Here is a 26449-nt window from a genome sequence, read left to right as displayed (position 1 = left end):
GTACTTTGAAGACTGCCAGCAACTTCCAATTTGTCGACAAACCAGAGCAACTCTTACTCCAATCAGCAAATGTCCTGCTGTCATAATTCCGAATAGTTGGATATCGTCAACGTCCTCGACTGAAAGGGTCGCCAGCCACGCGGCACTCCTTCTTCTCCCAAGACTTTGTTGTGTGACCAGCAACTACCGCTCTGTCAAGACAGGCAGGTTCCCCCAAACCCAAGATCTTGTCAAATTCGTTGAGAGGCAAGTTAATTAGTTCCATTTTTAGATTTGGAGAGCTGTGCAAAAAGAGGCAACAAGAAAGTTAAGACAAGACAAGACAAAGAAGCAAGCAGGAGATATAAGGGAGAGGGAAAGGGAGCGTCCGCCCTCAATGAGTGCCAGTAAACTTCTGCACTTCACCTCTCAAACCATTTTACCTTAATCTATTTCAACTTTCAAACCATTTCTACATTGTACTAGTATTTCAGTTTAGTGTCAGCTTTTCAACATTCAAACCATTTCAACCTTCAAACCATTTCAGCATTTAAACAATTTCAAAATTTGAACCATTTCTACATTCCTCCTACTTTCCATTAGCATTTCAGTTCAGCGTCAGCTCTTTGATTGATTGATTGATTGAGACTTTTATTAGTAGATTGCAGTACATGTCAAACTACTTCCTTAACTTAAATGACCGCCACCAGGGGGAGCTCCACTAACCACGTTAAACCCAGATTCCGATCCAACAAAGGTCTTAACTCATTCTCTTTCTATGCCACATCAATGTGGAATGCGCTCCCAACAGGTGTAAAAGAAAGGGCATCTCTATCCTCCTTCAAAACCGCAATAAAAGTACACCTCCAGGCAACTTCAACCCTAAACTAACACTCTCCCCGGATTGTTAATAATCAAATGTAAATAATCAAATGTAGATACGTTTTCTTATCTCTCTCTCTCTCTCTCTCTTTCTCTCTCTCTCTCGCTCTCTATGTCCACTACTTGCTGTACATATCCTACCAAGTCAGACCTACACTGTTTCAATGTCCATTTCTCTGTTCTCAATTGTTGATGACTGAAGTGATGATAACAACCAAACCTAACCCCCCCCTCCACATCCCACACCCGGATTGTAAATAGTGTAAATAATTCAATGTATATACCCTGATGATTATCTTGTGTGATGACTGTATTATGATGATACAGTGTTTCCCACACATTCATTTATTTGTGGCGGCCCGCCACGAAAGAATTACGTCCGCCACAAATGGATTTTTCTGCTTTTGACTCGCTCGACCGCTCATAAAAGCAATGGGACTGTCTGTGAATGTTGCTTGTAGTTACACCTCCGGTGCAGTAGGTGGCGGTAGCCTACTATGCATTGTAACCCCGCCAATAGCACCTAATTCACCTGGTGGGCCAGAAGAAGAAGAAGAAGAAGAAGAAGAAGAGGGACGGATGGACGGACGGGATCAAAATACTCGCCGGCTACTTTTCATAATGATGGCGCTTCCTACGTTTCTACCTCAAACGTCCAAAAGCTGCTGAAAGCCTTGATCCAGGATGCCATGGGGAAAAAAACTTAAATGGTGCCTTTTGGCGATAGTTAGCAGCTTGGTGGCTCATAGCCGGCTAGCTAACGCTTGCTAGTGTGGTAGCATTGCTTCATTTTTACAGGTGTTATAGGTAGATAGGTTATAGCTGTATCGCTCGCGGCTCGTCATATATTTAACGTTAATCCGCGATTTCACCGAGCGTTTCACCGACGAGCTAACGTGTCCAGGTTATAGCCCTGTTGTCAATAAACACACATGGACTGAAGCTAAATTGTCCACTGTCCACTGCAGCATGTGAATGCAATGAAAAGAATAAAATCTGAGCCAACCAGCTGTTAAAATGTTGTCCAGGTTAATGTTTTGGCCATTAAAGGCCCTTCATTTCAAGATTTCAACTGTAATCGGGCTTTAAACAGGTGACTGACCTGTTCAGATCGGTGTAACTGCTACTGGTCAAATAATGTGAAATAGCATTTAATTTTACATGTATGCAATGCCATTTAAATGTAATTATAGGTAATAATAATAATAATAATAATTACTGTGTAGTGTTGTAAATAGTCAACGGGAAGAATTTTAGTAAGATATAAGCCATGAGCACTACACAGCCAGAAAAAAACCTAGGCAGGACAAGTAGAAATATTGGGGCAAGTAGATTTGAGAAGTCAGGCAAGTAGAAAAAAACCTTAACGTTGAACCCTGCATGTGTTGAGCTGCTGCCGCTTAAGGTTAGACGGCACTGTACATAGAGCGGTTCTGCTCATTAGTAATAAATTCTAATGTTGGATGTTCACTCCTTCACACAGATGAGTATAGAAAAATATTTTCAACGGCCGAAAAGGGCTCGACTTGGAGAGGAGGTAGGCCTACAGTCCGGACCACAGGTGCGACCTGTTCAGCAGCAGCAGCAGGAGGAGGAGGAGGTTGACTGACTGTGGCAGGACACCTCTGCCTCTGTTTCACTTCATGTTGCTGGTAAATAATATGGTTGTAGTAGTAGGCTAAAGTTAAATTATTTAGTATTCACTAATTAAAGGGGCAGAGCTTTAAGAGACATTTTAGCTTTTATATTTTATAAGATATATTTTTTGTAAGAACCACAATTAATAAATATATTTCAGTGAATCACTAATTGTTCAAATCTGTATATAAATATGTACATAAAATGTTGTAATTATATTCCAACTCTGCGTTCTTCTTGGTCATCGGCGCTGCCGCCGCCGCCACCAACCCCCGCCCCCCGACCACACCACCACAAATAGATGCCTGTCCTGTGGGAAACACTGTGATAGTATATATCTGATAGTATATATCTGTATCATGAATCAATTTAAGTGGACAGCGACTTAAACAAGTTAAAAAAATTATTCGGGTGTTACCATTTAGTGGTCAATTGTACGGAATATGTACTTCATTGTGCTCCTGTTCCTATTGCTTCACCTTGGCTAGCTCCTGTTCCTGTTGCGGCACCTCGACTAACACCCGTTGCTGCACCTCGGCTAGCTCATGTTCCTGTTGCTGAACCTCGGCAAGCTCCTGTTCTTGTCCTCGGCAAGCTCCTGTTCTTGCTCTGAGGCAAGCTCCTGTTCTTTCCCCGAGATTAAGCTCCAGTTCCTGTCCCTTCCCCGAGGCAAGCTCCAGTTCCTGTCCCTGCATTGAGGCAAATTCCAGTTCCTGTTCCTGCACCGAGGCAAGCTCCAGTTCCTGTTCCTGCACCGAGGGAGGCTCCAGTTCCTGTCCCTGCATCGAGGCAAGCTCCAGTTCCTGTCCCTGCACCGAGGAAAGCTCCAGTTCCTGCGCCGAGGCAAGCTCCAGTTCCTGCGCCTGCTCCACGGCTGCTTCCGGTTCCTGCTCCAAAGCTACTTCCTTCGCCTTCCGCTCAAGCTCCTGAGGCGCCTCCATCTTCATCGTCTTCAGCGGGCCCTCCCACGGCGCCGCCAACTTCCTCGTCCCCCGGCGGGCCTTCCCACGGCGTCGCCACCTTCCTCGTCTTCGGCGGGCCTTCCCACGGCGCCGCCACCTTCCTCGTCTCCGGCATCATTGTCTCCGCGACCTCGAGCTGGAAGCAATAGGAACAGGAGCTAGTTGAGGTGAAGCAACAGGAACAGAAGCTAGCCGAGGTGAAGCAACAGGAACTGGTGCTAGCCGAGGTGCAGCAACTGGTGCTGGAACCAGTCGTGGAGCCGGTACTGGTCGTGACTTTGGCGGAGGTGGCCTAGCTGGGGCTTGGCATGCCGAAGGACTGGTTGTGGCGGCTGGGCCGGAGGTTGCTGCCTGGCAGGGCGCAGCTGGGCCACCGCACTAGCACAGCTCCCAGCACTAGCCCCCCCCTCAAGAAGCGGATCCCAGACGTGTTCTGTGCACTCTGGTACAGTCTTTGGGGATGGGTGGGGGGAGTCAAGGAGAGGGATAGACTCCTCCCCTTTTGATTGTCCAAAATGTCTATTCACATCCCCCACTTGAGACTGGGTGGGAGCACAGGGGAAAAGGTCTGTGCAGTGGGCGGGGAAACAGCCACTGGGGGCGCAGCTTGAGTCCTGGAGGGCAAGGACAGACCTGGCAGGTCTGTAAAAAAATGTTCTGGTAATGTTTTATTATGGAATTAAAGTCCTTAGGAGGCGGCTGACAGAGGGAAGCAGAAGGTAGGGAAAAAAAACCTTGGTCTCTGACGTCATCAGAAGTGGGCGGAGTGACGTCATCAGGGGGCGCCAACGAAATTACATCATTATTGCCGCAGTCCAGCTCATTGACAGCCCAACCGGCAAAATGTTTGGCGAAATGGTGAACTGGACCACCAAACTTCTGAAGGGAAGACTGGGCTACCTGCAGCTTGCTTCGGTCCGGAGGAGGAGTCTGAGGGAGCGGCGCGTCCTGACAGCGAAGCGAAGCCCTTTTGGATGGCTTCCGTCTTCGCTGACGCATCCAGTTCTGCGGTGGTGCGGCAATGTCCTCCGGCCATACGGAGTTGATAGGGACCAACGAGGCGTTAGGACCCCACATTAACTCCTGGCGCTCCATGGGGGAATAGCGGAGAGTCTCCGCCTCCATCGCCTTCAATACCATCCACGTACCTTCTTTGTCCACCTTCTCGACGTCCGTTGCGGGGGAACTGTATGCTGCTGGCTTCCTACTGTGATGAGCGGGTCGCATGGTGATGCGGGGGTCATTCTCACAAGATGCAGATGGACTACTGACACGGCGTGCAGGTAGGAAGTGATTTATTAGGATAAATCATACGGGGAAAAAATAAAGGTGTGCTCATAGCACGGGAGGGAAAGCTAAGGAGGCTAGCGCGGGAGCTAGCATACACAGACAGGAATCAAAAGTCGTCAACTGTTGCGGGTAGCAAATTAGGAAGCCAGACCGGCTGACCGGCAAAGGCAGGTATAAATAGTGCTTCTGATTAGTGCTCGGGTAACAGGTGAGCGTCCCGAACACCAATCAGAGACAGGTGGAAACAATAAGCACCCATGGTAACTGAAAACAAACTCAAGGGTGCACAATGGTGAACTGAGGGAGTCCAAAAACCAAACAGAACATGATCCAGGCAGCGGATCATAACATTCAAGAACCAAGTTCGTAGCTCAAGGTTACTACTGTGCTGTGTGGTACAAAATGAATACAACATCAATACAGTATTTATTTTCCAATGTTGAAATCCTGTGCTTTTTGAGGTTTCAGTTACAGAACACTTGAAACAATGATAACAATTCATAATGTTAATTAGTTAAGTATCCACAAGTGGATTCAACGTTATTGAGAATAAAAAGCTATCAAAGCATTGCAACTTTTGCCACAACTTTCTGAAAAACCGTCTGCAAATTCAGCCATTTTAGGCTGCGACAATCATACAAAAAGCCACAAAAATCTTGAAGGGATTGACTAAAAGGCTAAAGTTATTCTGCTAATTAAATAGTGACTTACCTGGCAACATCGTGGCTCTGTTTGACAGCCAGTAGAAGAGGTTCAGTTTGTATGAGGACAGCCCAGCATGGGAAGCAAGCCAGCAGCAGAATTAGAATGCCCCTCTGGAGAATCACTCCCACGCGCTTCAGGTTACCGCTCCCATATGTCTACAAAGAGGCAGATAAGCGGAGTTAGGAAAGCATGCCAATAATTATTATTTTGATAAAGCAAAGAAAACTAACTTGATACAAACATTCATTGTAGAAATGTGAGTAAGTGGACCCCAGGACAACCTGAGAGCCCTGGCAAAGTGTTTCAATAAGAAAAAATAAATGAAACAGTTGCTTTTGCTGATGAAAGTACCTGAGATATGAGGGTATCGCAAGTCATGGACAAACCAGTGCCAATGGAAATGCCAGTGACATTAACCACCTGCAATTAAAGAGCCATTGTTAATGAAAATGCACAATAACCACCTGCAATTAAAGAGCCATTGTTAATGAAAATATAAATATAAATAAAACATTGTGCACTCTATTTTTTTGAATAACTACCTTCACTATAGTCATTTAACATAGTATAATAGTAAATGGGGCTGTTAAGTTTAGACCAACATTCTGGAACCAACTTCGGTACAGCAGTTTAAACCAGTGTTTCTTAACCATAGGGCCCATTGTTCAGAGTCGTGTATAAAGAGAGTTTGGCCAAAACTACAGCATACAATTGCTTTAGTTTTGACGTTAGTTTTGACGTTAGTTTTTCTGACGAAATAAAGCAAAATAATACAGCTATATATATATATAGTTTTAAACATATTGCAGCTTATAAACCTATAATAAAACATGTTTTTTTTTCGTGAAAGTAGAATTTTGCAGCCGTATTTAACACACCCGCCTGCTACATTGCTGCAGTGTTAAGTGATCAGTAGGCACTCTGACACACCCGATGATTAAAATAACCTATTTTCATTTTGCCCAAAACTGTTATTAGCTTTGGACCAACAATCACGGAGAAATTGTGACTTTTTTGTGAGGTATGTCAACTGTGGTGGCTGCCTTCAATGTATTTGTAATCACTGTATGTATCACATTATGCATTATTCTAACTGATCTTTCTTTTTTGTAACTTGATAAGTAAATAAGTGTACTTTTGTAGTTATTTCGCCTCAAATATGGTAACATTGGCAAGCAGTAGAGAATATGGAGTGACTTTTGGTCCAGAACATATTTTGCTTCATTCATTTTTGACATGTTTCTTTCCCCTTTATGTTGTATATTTTCATGAGATTTCTAGTTAATTCTCTCATGTACTATTACCCCCCAAATTTGGTTTATTTTACTCTTTCAATGTCTGTCTATTTGTATTTGTTTGACTTTATCTTCTCCTGTTACCAAATTGCATTATTATAGTTTTACTGAGATTCAAAGATAATCTGTTTTTGTCAAACGAGTTATTGAATTTGTCCATTTATTCTGTTATTTGTATTAGCTTGTGTGTTTTAGTGTTCTGTCCTGAACAAACGCAGATGTCGTGTCACGTGTTTACCTCGCACGAGACACTGTCATCGGTGGCCTTCCACAAGGACGAACCTTCACTTCCAATACTTGTCCTCTTTCCGTGTTGTGGAAAAAGCGATGTAAAATCTTTCCACAATTCTCGTGGGTGGAGCAGCCCCATGCTGACCAACAGGTCATTTTTACATGTCGAAAAAGTAACAAGGAAGCGCCCCAAACATCAGCTGAAAGTTAGTAGCAGTCGTAGCACCCTGTAGTCACATGAGTGCTTTTTGACCAATCATTGAGGAGATCGCCTGAAACCGAGTTGGCCATACTCTCTATATATATGACTCTGCCATTGTTGGGCCACAGGCGGCCCTCCCAAAACAATATCTGTTTCCTCGCTGCGGCCCGTATGGGCTGTAATGGTACTCAGTTGTAGTACTCTTTTCCGCCACATGTGTCAGGAATGGCAATCTCAAACAAACAGAAAAAGTCTGAAGCTCAAGTCAAAGAGAAGTTTCTATCCATCCATCCATGTTCTACCGCTTGTCCCTGGCGGGGCACCAGGGGTGGCTGGAGCCTATCCCAGTCGCATTCGAGCGATAGGTGGGGTACACCCTTGACAAGTCGCCACCTCATCGCTGTCATGACGTGGACTATGATGCAGCATACTGCGAGGATTTCGCAGCTCGCTGCGAGGAATGTTTTCCTGTGGTGCAAACGGACAGGACCGGACACGGCGTGCAGGTAAATACATGATTTAGTTTATCACTCAAAAAGTACAAACACAAAGCGCTCACAGGGGAGGCAAAAAACTTGACGCAGGAAACAAAAAACAACCCGAAAGCGAGCTTGCCTAACGCATGTAAAAGCAAAGGCAAAAAACTTAGGACATGAAACATGAACTAAAAAACTCACTACACTGTGGCTTGAATAAACACAAACTTACGTGGCAAGAAAAAAGCAGCATGAACCAAGCATGAATAATCAGCATAAAAATGTCATCAGAGTAATGTCAGGAGTACTAACAATGTCAACAGCGTAGCAAGAGTAATCAAGAGTAATCTAGAGTATCAGGGGTAATGTCGCAAGGCTGACTACCTGGCAACTACAGGCTAAAATAATAGTCTCATGATTAGTGACAGGTGCGTGAGTCCAAATGAGTCAGGTGAAACCAATGAATTGTCATGGAAACTAAAACAAACCAGGGTGCGCAAACAGGAACTAAAAGAGTCCAAAAACCAACAGAACATGACAATCGCAGAGCCAACACAGATAGACAGACAACATTTCTTAAGCGCATAGATTATGACTTAAGTGGTGAGGCTCTATTTTCATTCGAACTTAAATTGTATTGACTTAGTTATATATTAGCAGGTTAAGATTAAAACTAAATAGGGAGTAAAGTGTTCTTAAGTTATATATGTTGATATTAACACATACAAAAATAAGAAAAAAGAGAGCTGACTTCATTCAAAAGCTTCACTGGAAAAGATCCGAGTTCCTCTGAAAGGAGGCAGAGTGGCTGTCAGGTTAAGGTCAGATCAAAAATGTTACAATGTTTTCATTTCTATCATTTTAGCAATGATCCTGAACATTTTTAATACAAACATTGCAATGACCAATACTGCCCCTGTAACTACTTTGTATCGGAATTCATACCCACATTTGTAGTATCTCCAAAAAGTAATGTAAAGTATTGAAAAAACAGAAGAATACATGTTACTACAATTTAACAGAAAAGTAGATATACAGTGCATCTGGAAAGTATTCACAGCGCTTCATTTTTCCCCACATTTTGCTGTTACAGCCGTACTCCATAATGGAATACATTCATTTTTGTCCTCCAAATTCTCCACACAATACCCCGTAATGACATCTCAGGGCATTCCATCGATCGCAACTGGACTGTTTGGTTTGTCTTAGAAAACGTTTCGCCACTCCTTTGAGTAGATTACATCAGTTCCTGCTCATAGACTTAGATTGGTCAGATCTAAGTGATCTAAGTGGTCAGATCTATCGATCGGTGCCACAACCCTAAATATTTATACTCCAAAACCAAGAGGGTGTGCCTGGGCAAGGATGGTTTCAACGACCTGGATGAATGAAAACATTTCTAGACCCATGATGACAATGTGAAAAGTTTTTTTGTTTGTTTTTTTTTAAAATAAAAATCAAAGAAATCACTTGTACATAAGTATTCACAGCCTTTGCCAACAATCTCAAAACATATTCTGACAGCTGAATTAGTGTCCACCTGTGGTGAATTTAGTTACTTGAACATGATTTGGAAAGGCACACCTGTCTATAAATTAGGTCCCACACTTGACGGTGCATGGCGGAACAGAAATCAAGCATCAAGCCAAAATAATTGTCTGTAGACCTCAGAGGCAGGATTGTCCAGAGGCACACATCTAGGGAAAGGTACATAAAAATATATGTGCCTTGAAGGTCCCAATGAGTACAGTGGCCTCCATCATTTGTAAATGGAAGACGTTTGGAACCACCGAGACTCTTTCCGGACTGGCTGGCCGTCTAAACTGATAGATCGGGGGAGAAGGACCCTATTTAAGGAGGTGACCAAGAACCTGATGGTCACTGTTGCAGAGCTCTGTGAGAGGAGACCTTACAGAAGGACAACCATCTCTGCAGCAATCCACCAATCAGGTCTGTATGGTATGCTTACTTGCTTATGGCAGTCCATCGTTGTAGATGATGAGTTCATAACTCCCGGGGGGAATGTGGGTGTTTAGCGTTTGGTTCGCTCGTGCCACCTCATTTGGCTGTGAAGACCAATTGCTGATCAACACATTTTTCAACACGTGGGGCAGGTGTGTGTTGGACCTGGTTGGGTAGTTCTTGCAGCCCGCTCATGTCGTTGTCTACGTTTCTGGGTTCTCTTCTCCTCCAGATGGGAGGAGAAGGGGTGCGCAGTTGTTACTCTCACCGTCTTGGTTCCAACCAGCTTCTTCCAGTGGCATGAGTAATCACAACAACCTTCTGCTGATTGAAGTTGCAGGGAACTGCCAGAGATCCAGTCTGTCGGTATCCTGCCCAATGTGAATCCCCGAAACACAGATTTTTTGTTCGTGGTTTACTCCCGTAGCCATAAACCCCACCAGGTTTACCCACATGGCAGTGGCGCAGTGGTTGGTGGGGAGCCAGGGCGTCTCCACATTTGTGTGGGCCTGCACACCCCACCTCTAGGAACCACTGCAGCTCCAAGATCCCCTACTGGTTTAGCCTGGCTTCGCGAGATGCCAGTTACCATGCGTGGTCAAGAGGAGGCACAATAAGAGTCTTGGTGAGGGAGAGGCTATGTACCGACCTCGGAAGGCTTACGCACTCGGCTTCCTTTACCCAGGCTGGTTTGGTCAGCGGCAAGAACTAAGGGAGGAGGGTCACATGCCTCTACATGCAACGTCTCTCTGGTATAGTGGCCAGATGGAATCCATTCCTTTGTAAAATTTTGCCAAATGTACCTGAAAGACCAAACTAAATTATCTGGTCTAATGAGACAAAGATTGAGCTCTTTGGCATAAATGCCAGTTGTCATGTTTAGAGGAAACTAAGCACCGCTCATTACCCAGACCAATATCATCTCTACAGTGAAGCCTAGTGGTGGCAGCATCATGCTGTGGGGATGTTTTCACCGACAGGAAGTGGGAGATTAGTCAGGACAGAGGGAAAGATAAATTCAGCAATCTACAGAGACATCCTGGATAAAAACCAGTTCCAGAGCGCTCTTGAAATCAGACTGGGGTGACGGTTAATCTTTCAGCAGGACAATAACCCTAAGCACACAGCCATGATATAAAAGGAATGGCTTCAGGACAACTCCGTAAATGTCCATGAGTGGCCCAGCCAGAGCCTAGACTTGAATCTGATTTACATCTCAAGAGAAATCTGAAAATGGCTGAACACCGACACTTCCCATCCAACCTGATAGAGGCTGAGCGATGCTGCATATAGGAATGGGTGAAAATGCCCAAAGATAGGTGTGCAAAGCTTGTGGCATCGTATTCAAAAAGACTTGAAAGCAGCAATTGCAATTGCAAGTGCATCAACAAAGTATTGAGCAAAGACTGTGAATACTTATGTATGTTATTTCCTATTTTTTCTAATTTTTAATACATTTGCAAAACTGTTGTAAATATAAACAAACAAAAAATTTTCACATTGGCATTATAGGATATTGTGTGTAGAATTTTGAGGACAAAATAATGCATTCCATTTTGGAATAAGGCTGGAACAACAAAATGTGGAAAAATTGAAGCGCTATGAATACCTTCCGGATGCACTGTAGTATATGTATGTAACATTTTACAGTAAATAAGCAAGTGGATTAATAATAGTTTTGAGAAAATAATACAAATGGAAAATATGTAATATGTTACCGCATATGTCAGCTACTAAATTAGGAGCCTTTGTAACCTGTTTTGAAATGGGTATATTATCAGTTAAATGCCACTTTTTTTTTATATGTATCATTATCACAAGAGATTTAGATATATATTACAATATACATTGCAAGCCATATTATTAGAGTTGGTGTTTGTGCAGGTAGGAGGCGTTTTTATTAGTCACAGTGCAGGAAGAACAAAACAAAGGTGCAACAATGAAGTGCACTAAGGTGAAGAGTGGGCTTGGAAAGATGTACAGCAAAGGTAAAGTAAATCAAAATGATGTACTTTTTGTGCCAGCCCTGTCCTCTGGCATAAAAAACATCCTGATAGGCAACCAGAGACAGGTGTGTTCTGATTCCCAATCAGAGGCAGGTGAGGGATGCAGCGCACAGACAAGAGAAGTGGTGGAAGCAAATATTCATCCATCCATCTTCTTCCGCTTATCCGAGGTCGGGTCACGGGGGCAGCAGCCTAAGCAGGGAAGCCCAGACTTCCCTCTCTCTAGCCACTTCGTCCAGCTCCTCCTGGGGGATCCCGAGGCATTCCCAGGCCAGCCAGGAGAGATAGTCTTCCCAACGTGTACTGGGTCTTCCCCGTGGCCTCCTACCGGTCGGACGTGCACGAAACATCTCCCTTGGGAGGCGTTCGGGTGGCATCCTGACCAGATCCCCGAACCACCTCCTCTGGCTCCTCTCGATGTGGAGGAGCAGCGGTTTTACTTTGAGCTCCCCCCGGATGGCAGAGCTTCTCACCCTATCTCTAAGGGAGAGCCCCGTCACCAGGCGGAGGAAACTAATTTCGGCCGCTTGTAAAATATGAAAACGGAGACCCGGGACTGTTTAACAAATTAAGCTGTACATGAAGCAAGAATGGGAAAATATTTCATCTGAAAAGCTTCAAAATTTGGTCTCGTCAGTTCCCAAATGTTTACTGAGTGTTGTTAAAAGGAAATGTCATGTAACACAGTGGTAAAAATGCCCCTGTGCCAACTTTTTTTGCAATGTGTTGCTGCCATCAAATTCTAAGTTAATGGTTATTTGCACACAAAAAAAATGTGTTTCAGTTCGAACGTTAAATATCTTGTCTTTGCAGTCTATTCAATTGAATATAAGTTGAAAAGGATTTGCAAATCATTGTATTCTGTTTTTGTTTACGAATTACACAACGTACCAACTTCACTGGTTTTGGGTTTTGTATTTGGATAATTACAATGCGAACACTGTTAGTTCCGAACCAGTTAAAGTTGTAGAGATGTATTAGTAGCCAGCCAGGTATATTTTAAGATGACGAATTGTAAACACAGGTCACGACACGGGACGTGCATTATATACGTTATAGAATTTTACAGTACATTTTCAATGATAATAATGTTAGTGAATTATCTACGAATGACACAAAAAATGCTGTGGTACATTACATTACATTACATACATGTGTCTAAGAGACAGCCAAAATAAGTTGGCAGATGAAAACTAATCTAATGGTTAAAAAAAAAGTGTAGACATACACCCAATTGCAGGAAATGTAGTCTTTATTTTCAAAATTGTATTTCGGGGTTTGTGTGGCTGCACAGGGTTCGTACACCTTTTCCATGGCCAAATTCAAGTACTTTTTAAGGACTTTCAAGATACATTTTCCATTTTTTCCAGTACCCTTTAAAAGGCAAAAACCAGTGTGAATCAATCCATAGCCTTGTTGTTTGAGGTCACCAAATGCTGTCTGAAGGAAAAATAAGGAAAATCTGCTAAAACTTAAGCCTAACATTGAACCAGCAGTTGTCATTAACTGAATGGGGCATAGAAAATGAAGCAGTGTTTCTGTAGACTATTCAATGTCATTGGTGTTTGCAAACATGTCTCAATTTGTGTTGTTTTTCAAATGTCTTGTTCTTTTTCTTACTTACTCAATGACATTGAACAGCACGGATTGGTTCACACCGTATTTGTGCTTGTAAACTGCATAATGTGATATAAATACATGCACCCTCAAAATGCCAATTTCACTCATTTATTAACAAAACTGTTCCACATTAATATAAGGATAATAAATAAAAGGAAAATATAACACCTCAGTCACCTTTCGTTAACCATATCTAGCCTTATAACTGTGGCTATGGTAACAAATCGATTTTTAATTGAGGGAAGTTCTTAACATTATAATATATCATTGACAAACGCTCGCTTTTTTCCTTTCATAGCTCGTAATAACTGTCCGTAATTAACATGTAATCTAGCGCTGATCTCAAAGTTTAGGTCTTGCATGTACCAAAAGGTTAGAAAACAAAACTTTAGCTAACGTTACACCTACTCAGTGGCCTAGTGGTTAGAGTGTCCGCCCTGAGATCGGTAGGTTGTGAGTTCAAACCCCGGCCGAGTCATACCAAAGACTATAAAAATGGGACCCATTACCTCCCTGCTTGGCACTCAGCATCAAGGGTTGGAATTGGGGGTTAAATCACCAAAAATGATTCCCGGGCGCGGCCACCGCTGCTGCCCACTGCTCCCCTCACCTCCCAGGGGGTGATCAAGGGTGATGGGTCAAATGCAGAGAATAATCTCGCCACACCTAGTGTGTGTGTGACAATCATTGGTACTTTAACTTTAACTTTAACTTGTAGGGCTAGTAATCTCTGTGGCTTACCTTTCATGACTCGAGAGAGCCGACTCTCCCATTGCGAAAAGCTGTATTTCCTTTTTGCATACTTTGCAGCAGGCTACACATGGATTTGGTCCACGTTTTATCCAAAGTTTGTATTTGTCATTTTCCATCCAATGTTCATTAAAACGACAACCTCCCGGCATGATGGACCGATGCACCACTGTCCTCTTGGGGGTGACACAGAGCCGTATTGGCATGACAACAACCTAATGTAAGGGCTCGTGCAAAGTCAACAGATCAAGCGTGCAGCTTTCATTTTTTTTTGTCCTGTCCAGCTTCTCAGGCAAATCATATAGTTGATGTAGATGCCCATGTCGGCTGTTCAGATTTACTTTACAAAAGAGAAGTGTAGGATACTTCTCTTGTTGCCTTATTTGTATTTGACTTTATTAAATGTATTTATATTATCATTTAGTGCAGCCGGGCCGGAGCAGGAGGGGATAGAAAGAGAAAAAAAAGAAGACAGAGGGGGAAATTGTGGGGACAAGAGGGGGATTCGACAGAGAGACAAAAACAACAACAGCAAACACAACAACAACAACAACAACAATAGAGCAACATCAGCAAATACGACATGTACAAATATGATGGTAAAAGTAATAGCAAATAAGCAGTTAGTGAAAATAAAAAATAATACAGAAATGACAATGAGCATTATTACACTACAAATGGAGCAATACAAATACCAATAGAAATAGCGCTATTGATAATGAACAATACCAGCAATTTCGTATCTGTCTTAATAGAACCCAGTTGTAGCTGGGATGCGTTGTCTTTAATCTCCTTTCTAATGAGTTCAATTTTCTTATTAAAGAAATTCATAAAGTCATCTGCCGAGTGGGTGGAGCTATTGGGAGGAGTCCCTTGTTGGGTTAGCGATGCTACTGTACTAAACAAAAATTTAGGGTCGTTTTTGTTGAGGCGGATGAGATTTGAGTAATATTTAGCTTTAGCCAAGGTAAGCATGCGTTTATAAGTTATTAAACTATCACTCCATGCTTGATGGAAAACCTCAAGCTTCGTCGCGCGCCATTTGTGTTCCAGCTTTCTACATGATAATGTATGAGCTCTAGTTTCTTCTGTAAACCATGGGGTGCGCCTTTTAGGGGCCCATTTTTGTTTTAGCGGTGCTATACTATCAATGGTTTCGCGCAGGGCATTGTCAAAGTTGTTAGGGAGGTTATCAATAGACCCGACATAGTTTGGGAATGGTGCCATTACCGAAGGCAGTAGGTCAGCAAGAGTCATCGATGTGGCAGCAATAATGTTGCGGCTGCTATAGCAGTTATTATTATTATTAGCTTTTTGACAATGAGTCAGAACTTCGAATTTTATAAGGTAATGATCGGATATTACTTTAGTATACGGGAGTACCATAACTTTGGAGGTGGTGACACCCCTGACCAGCACTAGATCTATCGTATTACCGTTGCGATGCATAGGTTCATTTCTTATTTGTGTAAGACCATAGCTATCAATTATAGTCTGGAGCGCCACGCACTGAGGGTCCGATGGGGTATTCATATGGATATTAAAGTCCCCCATTATGATTATATTGTCGGCGTGCGTCACTAGATCAGCAACAAACTCTGAGAATTCATTGATAACGTCCGAGTAGGGCCCTGGGGGGCGGTAGATAACAGCCAGGTCGAGAGGCAGTGGTGTGACAGACCTCATAGAAAGCACCTCAAATGATTTATATTTATTATTTAGGTTAGGGGTAAGGTTAAAGTTTTCATTGTATATTAGTGCGACCCCCCCCCACCCCTTTTGAGGGGACGGGCAATATATGCATTCGTACAGTTAGGAGGAGATGCCTCATTTAGCGCAAAAAAATTGTCTGGTTTGAGCCAGGTTTCGCTAAGACCAATGACGTTAAGATTGTTGTCTCTAATGACCTCATTAACTAATAACGTTTTGGGAGACAATGATCTTATGTTTAAAAAGCCCATATTATAAGTATTGGGCTGTTTTGACGAGTTTTTGTTGAAATTATCCGTAGTAGCAATATTAATAATGTTGCGTTTATTATGCGTAGTGCACTTTAAATAGTTTCGACCATATCTAGGAATTGATATGACGGGAATTTTCAGATTGTTTGCTTGGTGCTGCGATAAACTGAACGCATCATAATTTGCCACCTCAGTAGAATGCATATCTACCTCTGACACAGTCACAACAGAAAAAACATTATGTGAGTTGTGTATTATTCTATGAGAATTGCTATGCGTACAGGGATTATCCAGCCTGCCGCTGGCTAGTTGTAGTTTAACTGACTCCTCACCCGGACTAGCAGGCTCTGTAATTGCCTGTGACCGGGCTTGCTCTAGTATAGTTAGTCAAGTGTGACTTAAACAGTAGTCTATGTTTTTAGGCAGGATGACGGCGCCTTCCTGGTTAGGGTGAAGGCCGTCTCTCATCAGCAAGCCTGGTTTGCCCCAGAAAGAGGGCCAATTATCAATAAACGTTAGTCCCTGTTGTCTACAGAAGCTAGCCAGCCACTTGTTAAGCGAGACTAATCTGCTATATCTCTCATCATTGCCTCTCGCAGGCAGGGCGCCAGAGACAATTACTCGATGCCTGGACATCTTTCTAGCGAGATCACAAGTCCTGGCTATGTTTCTCTTTATAATCTCTGACTGTCTCATCCTAGTGTCATCGGAGCCAACGTGTACAACTATATTCGCATAACTAGTGGTGCGATTAGCCTGCCTTACGTGTTTACTAGGCCTGTTGCGAGTTAGCTCCCTAAGATTAGCTTCAATGTCAGGTGCTCTGGCCCCGGGAATACACTTAATTGTGGCTGGTTTGCTAAGCTTTATGTTTCGGGTGATGGAGTCCCCTATGACTAAGGTGTGGTGCCCGGTAGACTAGGGTGTAGGACTAGCTAAAGAGCTAAACCTATTATGCGTCTCAACCGGTACACCGCAGCTTGTAGGTCGCTTAGGACTACTACAGGCTGGGCTAGTTAGCTCACTACAGCTAACGCTAGCAGATGTGTCTGCAACATCTAAAGTTACGAGATTACTCTGCTCTAACTGGCGGACACGGCCCTCTAGCAGAGCCAACCTATCCATGAGTAAGGTGCACGAAGCGCAGGAAGTCCTCTGTGTTGCAGGGTTCTGATAGCGCCCAGTTTGTGAGTCAAAAAGTAGGTATTGATCGGTATATGTGGGTTTTCAGTAAACCCTAACATGTAGGCCCCTGTTTTCTCCAATGTGGACATCACAGTCCAAAAAAGGCAACTTACTGTCTTTGACATCCTCATGTGTGAACTTTATGTTTTTTTCCACTGAGTTAATTTTCTCGGTGAAGGCTTGCACTTCTTTGTTTCTGATTTTCACCCATGTGTCATCTACATATCTGTACCAATGACTTGGTGCAGTTCCCTTAAAAGAGCTCAAATCACTCATTTGAAGGCAAAAACTGGGAACTCAAATGATAATAAAATCACACAATACATGGGTAAATAATTTGTCCAAAAGAAATATTACCCAACCAGAAAAATATGTATTGGTCACAGAGGTTGACCAGAATGCCATTTGTTTACAACTGAATGGAAGGCTTACGTGGGGGATTCCGACTACTTTGGACTGGTAGTAGTCGATCCAGAGCAATCTTTCTGCCACACAATACCTCAATGCTATTGAGGGGAAATTAAACTTCAACGACGATCATTGGCTTTGACAGTAGGATTTCTCGTTTTCATCAAAACAGTTGTTTTTTCTCACTACATCAGGACGAAACCATTCTTGCCCAGGCACACCCTGGTTTTGGATTATAAATATTTGGGGTTTTGACACCAGCCGCTAGACTAGACCGGACCAATAAGGTCAGGTCTATAAGCACGATGAAGCCTACTTGGATGATAGGCGGAACGTCTTCAAACTGTCCAGTGGCGATACCCTGAGAGGACAATGACCTGGATGAATGAGAACATTCATAGATATGTCATTAGCTATTGATAATATCTTAGAATGTATAATCATTGAAATATGTAATGAAAAAATCAAAAACTTACTGATCAGTTGTATATATATATATATATAGATCACCTAAATCAAACAATGACAGGTTTGAGAACTGGATTAAAGCAACATGTGTTGATAAAAAAAATACTTTATGTGGAGACTTCAACATTAACCTCTTGAACCCTAACAACCAAAGTCCATAGATTACTTAGCCAATGCAGGATCGACTTCCTAAGGCAGGGGGAACCTGCGACACATTCCAGCAAGAGACCACCCGCCAAGCTATTAACACCAGGGGCGGCGTGGAAGATGGAAGTGGACCTGGGTAGGCAGCTTCAGTTCCCACAGGAGATATGCAGCACCACCTTAAGACCAGATGTGGTGCTGTGGTCTGCAGCTCTGAAGTCACTAGTATTGATTGAGCTGACAGTGCCATGGGAGGAGGGACTGGAAGCTGCCTACGAGAGAAAGAAGGCAAAGTATGCGGACCTGATCGCGGAGTGCAGAGAAAGTGGATGGAGGGTGAGACTGTATCCGGTGGAGGTGGGAGCTAGAGGCTTTGTGGGCAGAACAACACCACGCCTGCTCAAGGACCTGGGACTACGTGGAGCCACCCTGAGCAGATCCACCAAGGAGCTTTCAGAAGTAGCAGAGAAAACTAGCCACTGGCTCTGGCTGAAACGATGCGAGAGCAACATCCAAGCAGGTTTTGCTGCAGGGGGTGTCAGGGAGACGTCCCTGTTCACTGCCCCGCCACCGGGAGATGTTCTGGGTAAGGGGCGAAACATCAATGAGAAGTGGTCCCCAGCTGAAGACCCTGCAGCAAAACTTTTTCTGGAATGCGGTCAGGTTTAGGCCTGCCTCAGGGAAGAGGACGTCCCTGCCATGCACAGTCCACCACAGGTGGAGGTGCGACAGGCCTAAGGCCTAGCGGCAAGACCACCTTGCTGTAATTAAAATACTTTATGGACACAATGTACAGTCTGAGTTTATAGCCTTAAATCACAAGGACAAACAGAATCTCAGAACACAGTGCCACACGTATTGATAATATTTTTACCAATGATTTTGATAATAATACCACAAGTAGTCTGCTAGTATCCGATATCAATGGTCGTCTGCAAGTTTTAATAATCTATGACATAAACTAAATGAATAGGAACATTGATGAAAAAAAGACATTTAGAACAATATGTGTGGAGTTTGCACGTTCTCCCCGTGACTGCGTGGGTTCCCTCCGGGTACTTCGGCTCCCTCCCACCTCTAAAAACATGCACCTGGGGATAGGTTGATTGGCAACACTAAATTGGCCTTAGTGTGTGAATGTGAGTGTGACTGTTGTCTGTCTATCTGTGTTGGCCCTGTGATGAGGTGGCGACTTGTCCAGGGTGTACCCCGCCTCCCGCCTGAATGCAGCTGGGATAGGCTCCAGCACCCCCGCGACCCCGAAAGGTAGAAAATTGATGGATGGATGCACAGAACAAAGTATGACAGCCCTCAAGAATGCTCTGAGAGATCAAAGTTGGGACAATTCAAAATGATGTACATCATGCACATGGTCATTTTTTTTTATAACTTTCGAGATGCTCTATGACAAATATTGTCCATTAAAAAAACTTGGTAGGAAGCAAAAGAAAAACAATTAACCATGGATGACAAAAGGACTGAAAAACGCTTGCAACAAGAATAATACATTATGTAGAACATTTATGACACAAAAATCTACAGCGGCAGAAGACAAGTACAAAACGTATAAGAACAAGCTAACCGGCTACTATGAGCACGTCGGAAATAATATTCAAATCAATTATTGGACCGGAACAAAAACAATATGAGAGCAACATGGGGCATCCTAAATAGCATTATTAAACATGGTGCTAAGAAGGATGATCCTAAATAATTCTCAGATGGAAACGTAAAAAATTACAATATGAACAAAGTAGTTGAAAGCTTCAATAAGTACTTTGTGAACATTGGACCAAATCTGGAGGAGAAGATTCCAGATCCCAAGTCAGTTGAGGACTTAAATGACACTATAGACATTAATCCCAACTCGATGTTCCTTGAGGGTGCGACAAAAGAGGAAATAATCAATATTGTGTCAAATGTAAATCCAAGACCTCAACTGATTGTCACAGAATTGATATGGAAACAATAAAAAAGGTTATTGAAGAGATTTCAGAATCTTTAACATATATCAGCAACCTACCATTTCAAACAGGCAAATTCCTAGATAAAATGAAAATAGCAAAAGACTGGTGACAAACACCAGTTTACAAACTACAGATCTGTTACTTTACTTCCACAATTTTCAAAAATTATTGAAAAATTGTTTAACAACAGATTGGACAAATTCAAAAATAAAAATGCAACACTCACAGACAACCAATACAGATACAGAGCCAACATTTCAACATCAGTGGCATTAATCGAAATAATGGAAGAGATCACTAATGCAATCGATAGCAAAAAATGTGCTGCTGCAATATTTATTGACTTAAGAAAAGCATTTGACACAATCAATCCTAATATCTTAATAAACAAATTAGAACGGTATAGCATCAGAGGGTTGGTCTTGAACTGGGTAAGAAGCTACTTAACAAACAGGAAGCAATGCGGGAAGCTAGGCAAACACACGTCTACAATATGAGGACCAAATTTGTTCAATCTATTATATAAATGACATTTGTAATGTTACAAAGGACTTAAAGTTAATATTATTTGCAAATGATACATCTGTGTTTTATTCAGGAGAAAACAGACAGAAGCTAATACAAATAATAACCCAAAAAAAATTAACAAATTAAAAATACAGTTTGACAAAAACACTATCTCTAAATCTCAGTAAAACAAAAATAATGTTATTTGGTAACAGTAGAAGGGAAAGTCAGTAGGGATGATGTTCGTTAAGAAATTATCGATGTCAATGCCATTATCGAATCCTCTTATCGAACCGATTCCTTATCGAATCTCTCATCGAATCCAGATAGGTTGTTCTGTGTGCACCTTGTGTGTGCACTGAGTTCCAAAAGCCGTAGATGTTATGTGACTGGGCCGGCACGCTATTCATATGAAGGAAAGGCGGACGTGACTGAGAACAGAATGCGGACGTTAAAGGGTGAAGGTTTTAGGTGAGAGAGAACGCTAAAGGCACGCCCCCAGTGAGCATATAGTGCTGCTATGTGCGTTGTAAATAAAAAAAATGCCGACAAACACATCACCAACATGGACGAGATGCCGCTCACTTTCGACATCCCGGTGAAGCACACTGTGGAGAAGAAGAGGACCAGCACGGTAGCGAATCGATACGCACAACGGGGCAAGAGAAGTCGGTTTTTACTTTTTCCGAGGAGCCCCACGGCAACAAGACTGACTTTGAAAATTACGAGAGGGAATCTGGTGTGATTGATTGAGAACTTGCCCAGCTGTTCATTTCGGACACAGAAGATGAGGACTTTGATGGATTTGTGGATGAGGATTGATCAAAAAATAATGTGAGTACACTGATAAATGGGTTGTACTTGTATAGCGCTTTTCTACCTTCAAGGTACTCAAAGCGCTTTGACACTACTTCCACATTTACCCATTCACACACACATTCACACACTGATGGAGGGAGCTGCCATGCAAGGCGCTAACCAGCACCCATCAGGAGCAAGGGTGAAGTGTCTTGCTCAGGACACAACGGACATGACGAGGTTGGTACTAGGTGGGGATTGAACCAGGGACCCTCGGGTCGCGCACGGCCATTCTCTCACTGCGCCACGCCGTCCCTAGTACAACCAAACTCAGCTTTGCTCCTGCTGCCTTTTTAAAACAGCATCCATGCATGCTAGCGTATGTTTTAAGATAGCTTATGTTTTAAGCTAGCGTATGTTTTAAGCTAGCGTATGTTTAACCATGCCTGCGCCCAAAAATACGCTGCGCCTTATTTATGCGTTAAATACAGAAATAGCACTCAGAACTGAAACGGCGCCTTTTAATACGGTGCGCCCTATGGTTGCGAAAATACGCTATAGAGGCTTTGATAACGGGAACCGGTTCTCAAAAAGGGATTCAAATCCATGGAATCGGTTCTTTTCTTATCGAAGCATCGGGAGAACCGGTTTTCGAACATCATCCCTAAAAGTCAGACACAAATACAAATAGATGGAGTAGACTGAAAGGGTAAAAGAAAACACATTTTTGGGTGTAAGAGGTTGTATATTTATGTAAAAATATACAACATAAAGTAGAAAGAAACTCGTCAATAATGAATAAGACTAAATATGTTCTGGACCAAAAACCACTCCATGTTCTCTACTGCTCGCTAGTGTTACCATATCTGAATTATCGTGTAGAAATATGGGGAAACAACTACAAATGTGCACATCATTCACTAATGGTGTTACAAAACAAATCAATTAGAATAATAGGTAATGTTGGATATAGAGAACGTACAAATCCTTTGAATTGAATCAAAAATATTGAAATTCAACGACTTGGTGCATTTGCAAACAGCTACAATTATGTACAAATCAAACTATAACCTGCCAACCAAGAATGCATAACAATTATTCTCAACAAAACAGGAGAAATATAACCTTAGAGAAAAATCTAATTTAAAATATTTGTATGCACATGCAACAATTAAGACCTTTAGCATATACGTATGTGGAATTAAATTATGGAATTGATTAAACAAAGAAATCAAACACCGCACCAATGTTCAGTTTAGGAGGCTGTTCAAACTACAAGTGTTCACAAAGTACAAAGAAGAAAAAGTATGATGAACATCTTGAAATTTTAAGAAAGAAAAAAAAAGATAATTATTATTTATGTATTTAAAATGTGTTAACTTACTTATGGTGTATTTATTTATTTATTATTTAATAATACATGTCACCAAATGTTACATGTTTGGGGAATATGCACATGATTAAAATCTACAGAAGAATAATATTTTCATATATTTATTTACAAAAAATACACAGGTGCATGTTTTTGGAGTTGGGAGGAAGGCGGAGTGCCCAGAAGGAACACACGCAGTCATTGGGAGAACATGCGAACTCCACACAGAAAGACCCCGAGCCCAAGAATCGAACCCAGTCTTCTCACTGTGAGGCACGAGCGGTAACCACTTCCCCATCATGCTGCCTAATTAGAAGGCTTTTAATTATCCTAAAAGGCTACACATAAATAAAAACAAAACTGTCTCTCAATCTCCTTTAGCATAAAGTGCACTTTAATAAATATTGAATGGCTTGAAGTGCAGTTGTTTCCCCAGTTTTCGATGCCAAATGTGGCATACTTGCTTGTTTGTCCGTGTTGATAGACTCCATCCATCCATTTTCTACCGCTTATTCCCTTTGGGGTCGCGGGGGGCGCTGGAGCCTATCTCAGCTACAATCGGGCGGCAGGCGGGGTACACCCTGGACAAGTCGCCACCTCATCGCAGTGTTGATAGACTCATCTTGCTCATTTATTTTGAAGCCGGAATATTCCCATACAGATACATTTAGTTTTGGAAATATTTTTTTTTTCCTCCAAATGTTTATTACTTTGTGGTGCTTTTCACTAGCGAGTAACCCTAACCCAGTCAAGACACAGATTATGGCTGGCTGACAAAAGGATTCACTCTGTTAATTGTAGTCTGTTTACCACTTTTCTGAATAAATGCGCTTAAGTGCTCTGCGATGCACATTGTGCACCCAGGCATGTGATTTGAACTTAATGAAAAAGACGGGTCTAGGGCAGTGCAGGACATGAGCCTTTCTGGCAAATTTCTGAGCATCTTGCATTTTCCTTTTTGTTTCTGCTTTAGTGGATTTTGCCTTGGATTTTATAGCCAATTTCTGTCTCTTCGACTCCCTCTCTACTTCTAACTGCTCCAAATGCAAAAATCACAAAGAGTACAAACATTGTTTATTCTATTAGCTAACTTCCTTTATCTGAATAGCCATTTGTGATTTATAGCATGAAATAACAAATATCTTGCAGTCATGTTGTTTATGTTTCAAAATGATTCAACTCTTCAAAGTCAAAATATACACAGTAGAAATAATTAACAAAGTGTCAGCTACTGCCTTCTTCTAAAACACCAATAAAAATTAAATTTAGCATTTAGACTGGCAATACTGTAGCAAAAGTAATCTCTTCTCCGACTCTATCGCCGTCATTTGGGATGGCGTGTCTGTTGTGATTTCCCTTCATGGTTTGATGACTCGCCCTATCTTGCTTCTGATTGCCTCCGAAATGTGCCCTAATCTCTACCAATCGAGACTCATCATAGTAAACCAACCAACCAATCATAGATGTTCTTATACGTAAACCAACCAATCATCATTGATTTCTCCCGTATATATTGTCTCCTGCCGTGGAGTTGCACTAGTCCATTTATCTCTTTCTCTTCTCCCTCTCTCTTCTTTTGTAGCATGTAGCTTAGCTAACCGCTACATGGGTCTAAAAAGAGCTAAGCTACGGAAATCGCTACTTGTTTAAAAAGTTAGATAACACAGCGTTTAAAGGCAAACTGATGAGCATAACGCAATATTTTTTGTTTTTGTTATTAATCACATGCGTTAATGTGTTGTTAACATTAACATGTGTTAATGTGTTAACATTAACAGCCTTCATTTTTATACAATATTTCTCATCCAAAAGTTTGTTTATATTTTTAGAGGGGATGTTACATGTTAACGTTAGGCTGTATTGGGGGTGCCAAGCACCAACTTAATTTATTTCAATTGCTGTTTAGCATTACGTTTTGTTCAAGGCACAACCTGTCACATAAATATTAAATGTGTATCCCAAGGTAAAACCATATTTGGATATTGTAAATAGTTTTGTACAGTTTTGTACATTGTTTTTTTGTTGTTGTTGTTGTTGCCAGTTTTAGCTAGGGATAAAGCACAACTACCAATTCATGATTTCCATTTGCGTCTAATACTATTTTATTACATTTTAATTGACCTGCATTGGCACACATTAAATAAATACATTATGTTAAGGAAATATGTTAGAAATTATAGCACCACCTATTGCTTCCATATGCATTTGGCTTATGTGTGGTCATAACCTGAATTGAAGATAGACATTAGGGTACTTGAGCATACATCCTTACCGCTATTGATAATGACACTGCTGCAAGTTCTGTTTTCCCCAGGTGGCCACAGAACACCGTGCTGACGATGCCGATCATAAACACCATCAACTGAGAAATGACCTGGAGTAGAACAATAAACATAGTTGTTTTAGTTTCCATTTAAACCTGAAACACCAGAACACATGATTACATTTAGATATGTATTAGACTTGTTCAAAATTCAGAATTTGGAGTTTTCATTTAATTCATTCAAATAATTAATATTTGATTTAAAATGGCTAATAGGCTCCAGCGCCCCCCGCGACCCCAAAAGGGAATAAGCGGTATAAAATGGATGGATGGATTAAAATGGCTATGTTGAATTGAATTACAGAATGTGGAATCAATTATTTGAGCAAGGGCTAGACCAGTAGTGAGTAATTATTTTTTCCATAGGGCCACATGAGAAACAGAAAATATTGTGGAGGGCTGGGCCAAAAGGCTTAACTCAATTCTGCATAATTGTGTGAATGCTCCAAAGCATTCACGCCTATGGTTTTCGACACCAAAATTCATCTATTTATTATTATGGGCCTGCTGCAATGCAAGCACCCATTCAAATGCTGCTAAGCAGCAGTGAATTAGTGCTTGCAATGCAAGCAGCCCATATTATTATTGCTGATACTTCACCGTTTATTATTATTATAATTTTATCCTGATTCTATCCTAAACTCTCACGAATAATAAGCGACGAACCAACCAACAAACCCAATCTTATACCGTCGGAAAGGTCTCAATAAAGGCAACAGAGGCACTTCAAGCGGGGTACATTTTGGGTTACCATGGCAACGCTATTCCAAAAACTAATCGCTATGAGCCTATTGAACAGGTACGCAACCTTTATAATGGCGGATATTTCCAGCAGAACGCTCCAAACTGCAAGATTACCTCTTCTTGTAGCTCAGCCATTCTTTCACGTAGCTCGGTGCGTAACGTCTCATTTTGTTCACACACTTGTCTACTTTAACCCTGACTAAAACGTTTATACGTCCAATGTTTGGTTTTGGCTGGATGGCCATCCCAAGGAGGCGAGCGCCATCAGGGTTCCCCCATTAAAGTGGATGGCGTCCCGAAAATACGCTTTTTCTTTGGTTATCAACCTGTCCTCACGGCCACATCTTTTATCCCACTGTGTTTCGGTGAAAACGTTGACACAGGTCCTCTTTCAGAAAATTTCACTTTTATGGAGAGTTTAGAATCTTTGATCAAGGTGAGGAATATTGATTGGAAGTGTTTATTGAAATCGAGTGTTTGTTATTCCAAATCCCCAAGCTACTACGTTTTCTAATATTACCGTATTTTTCGGATTATAAGTCGCACTGGTACATTTCAAAGGGCAATCCTCAGA

The 26449-nt window shown here is 42.0% G+C and overlaps 1 protein-coding gene across 2 annotated transcripts in view; it reads right to left on the bottom strand.

The window, feature by feature from the left end:
• The window catches only part of LOC133617227 (multidrug and toxin extrusion protein 1-like), a 101032-nt gene that overhangs the window by 46463 nt on the left and 28120 nt on the right, over nucleotides 1-26449 (bottom strand). The window contains exons 2-4 of one of the 2 annotated variants that reach the window (XM_061977085.2): nucleotides 25081-25182; nucleotides 5808-5876; nucleotides 5463-5611 (exon numbers count right to left, since the gene is read on the bottom strand). In XM_061977085.2, the coding sequence (XP_061833069.1) occupies nucleotides 5463-5611; nucleotides 5808-5876; nucleotides 25081-25182 (320 nt within the window). The remainder of the gene's footprint in view (nucleotides 1-5462; nucleotides 5612-5807; nucleotides 5877-25080; nucleotides 25183-26449) is intronic. The other variant, XM_061977086.2, reaches the window with a different exon arrangement.

The sequence above is a fragment of the Nerophis lumbriciformis genome, linkage group LG16, assembly GCF_033978685.3.
Source record: "Nerophis lumbriciformis linkage group LG16, RoL_Nlum_v2.1, whole genome shotgun sequence".
Classification (NCBI taxonomy): Eukaryota; Metazoa; Chordata; class Actinopteri; order Syngnathiformes; family Syngnathidae; genus Nerophis; species Nerophis lumbriciformis.
This window is presented reverse-complemented; position numbering and strand designations above follow the sequence as displayed.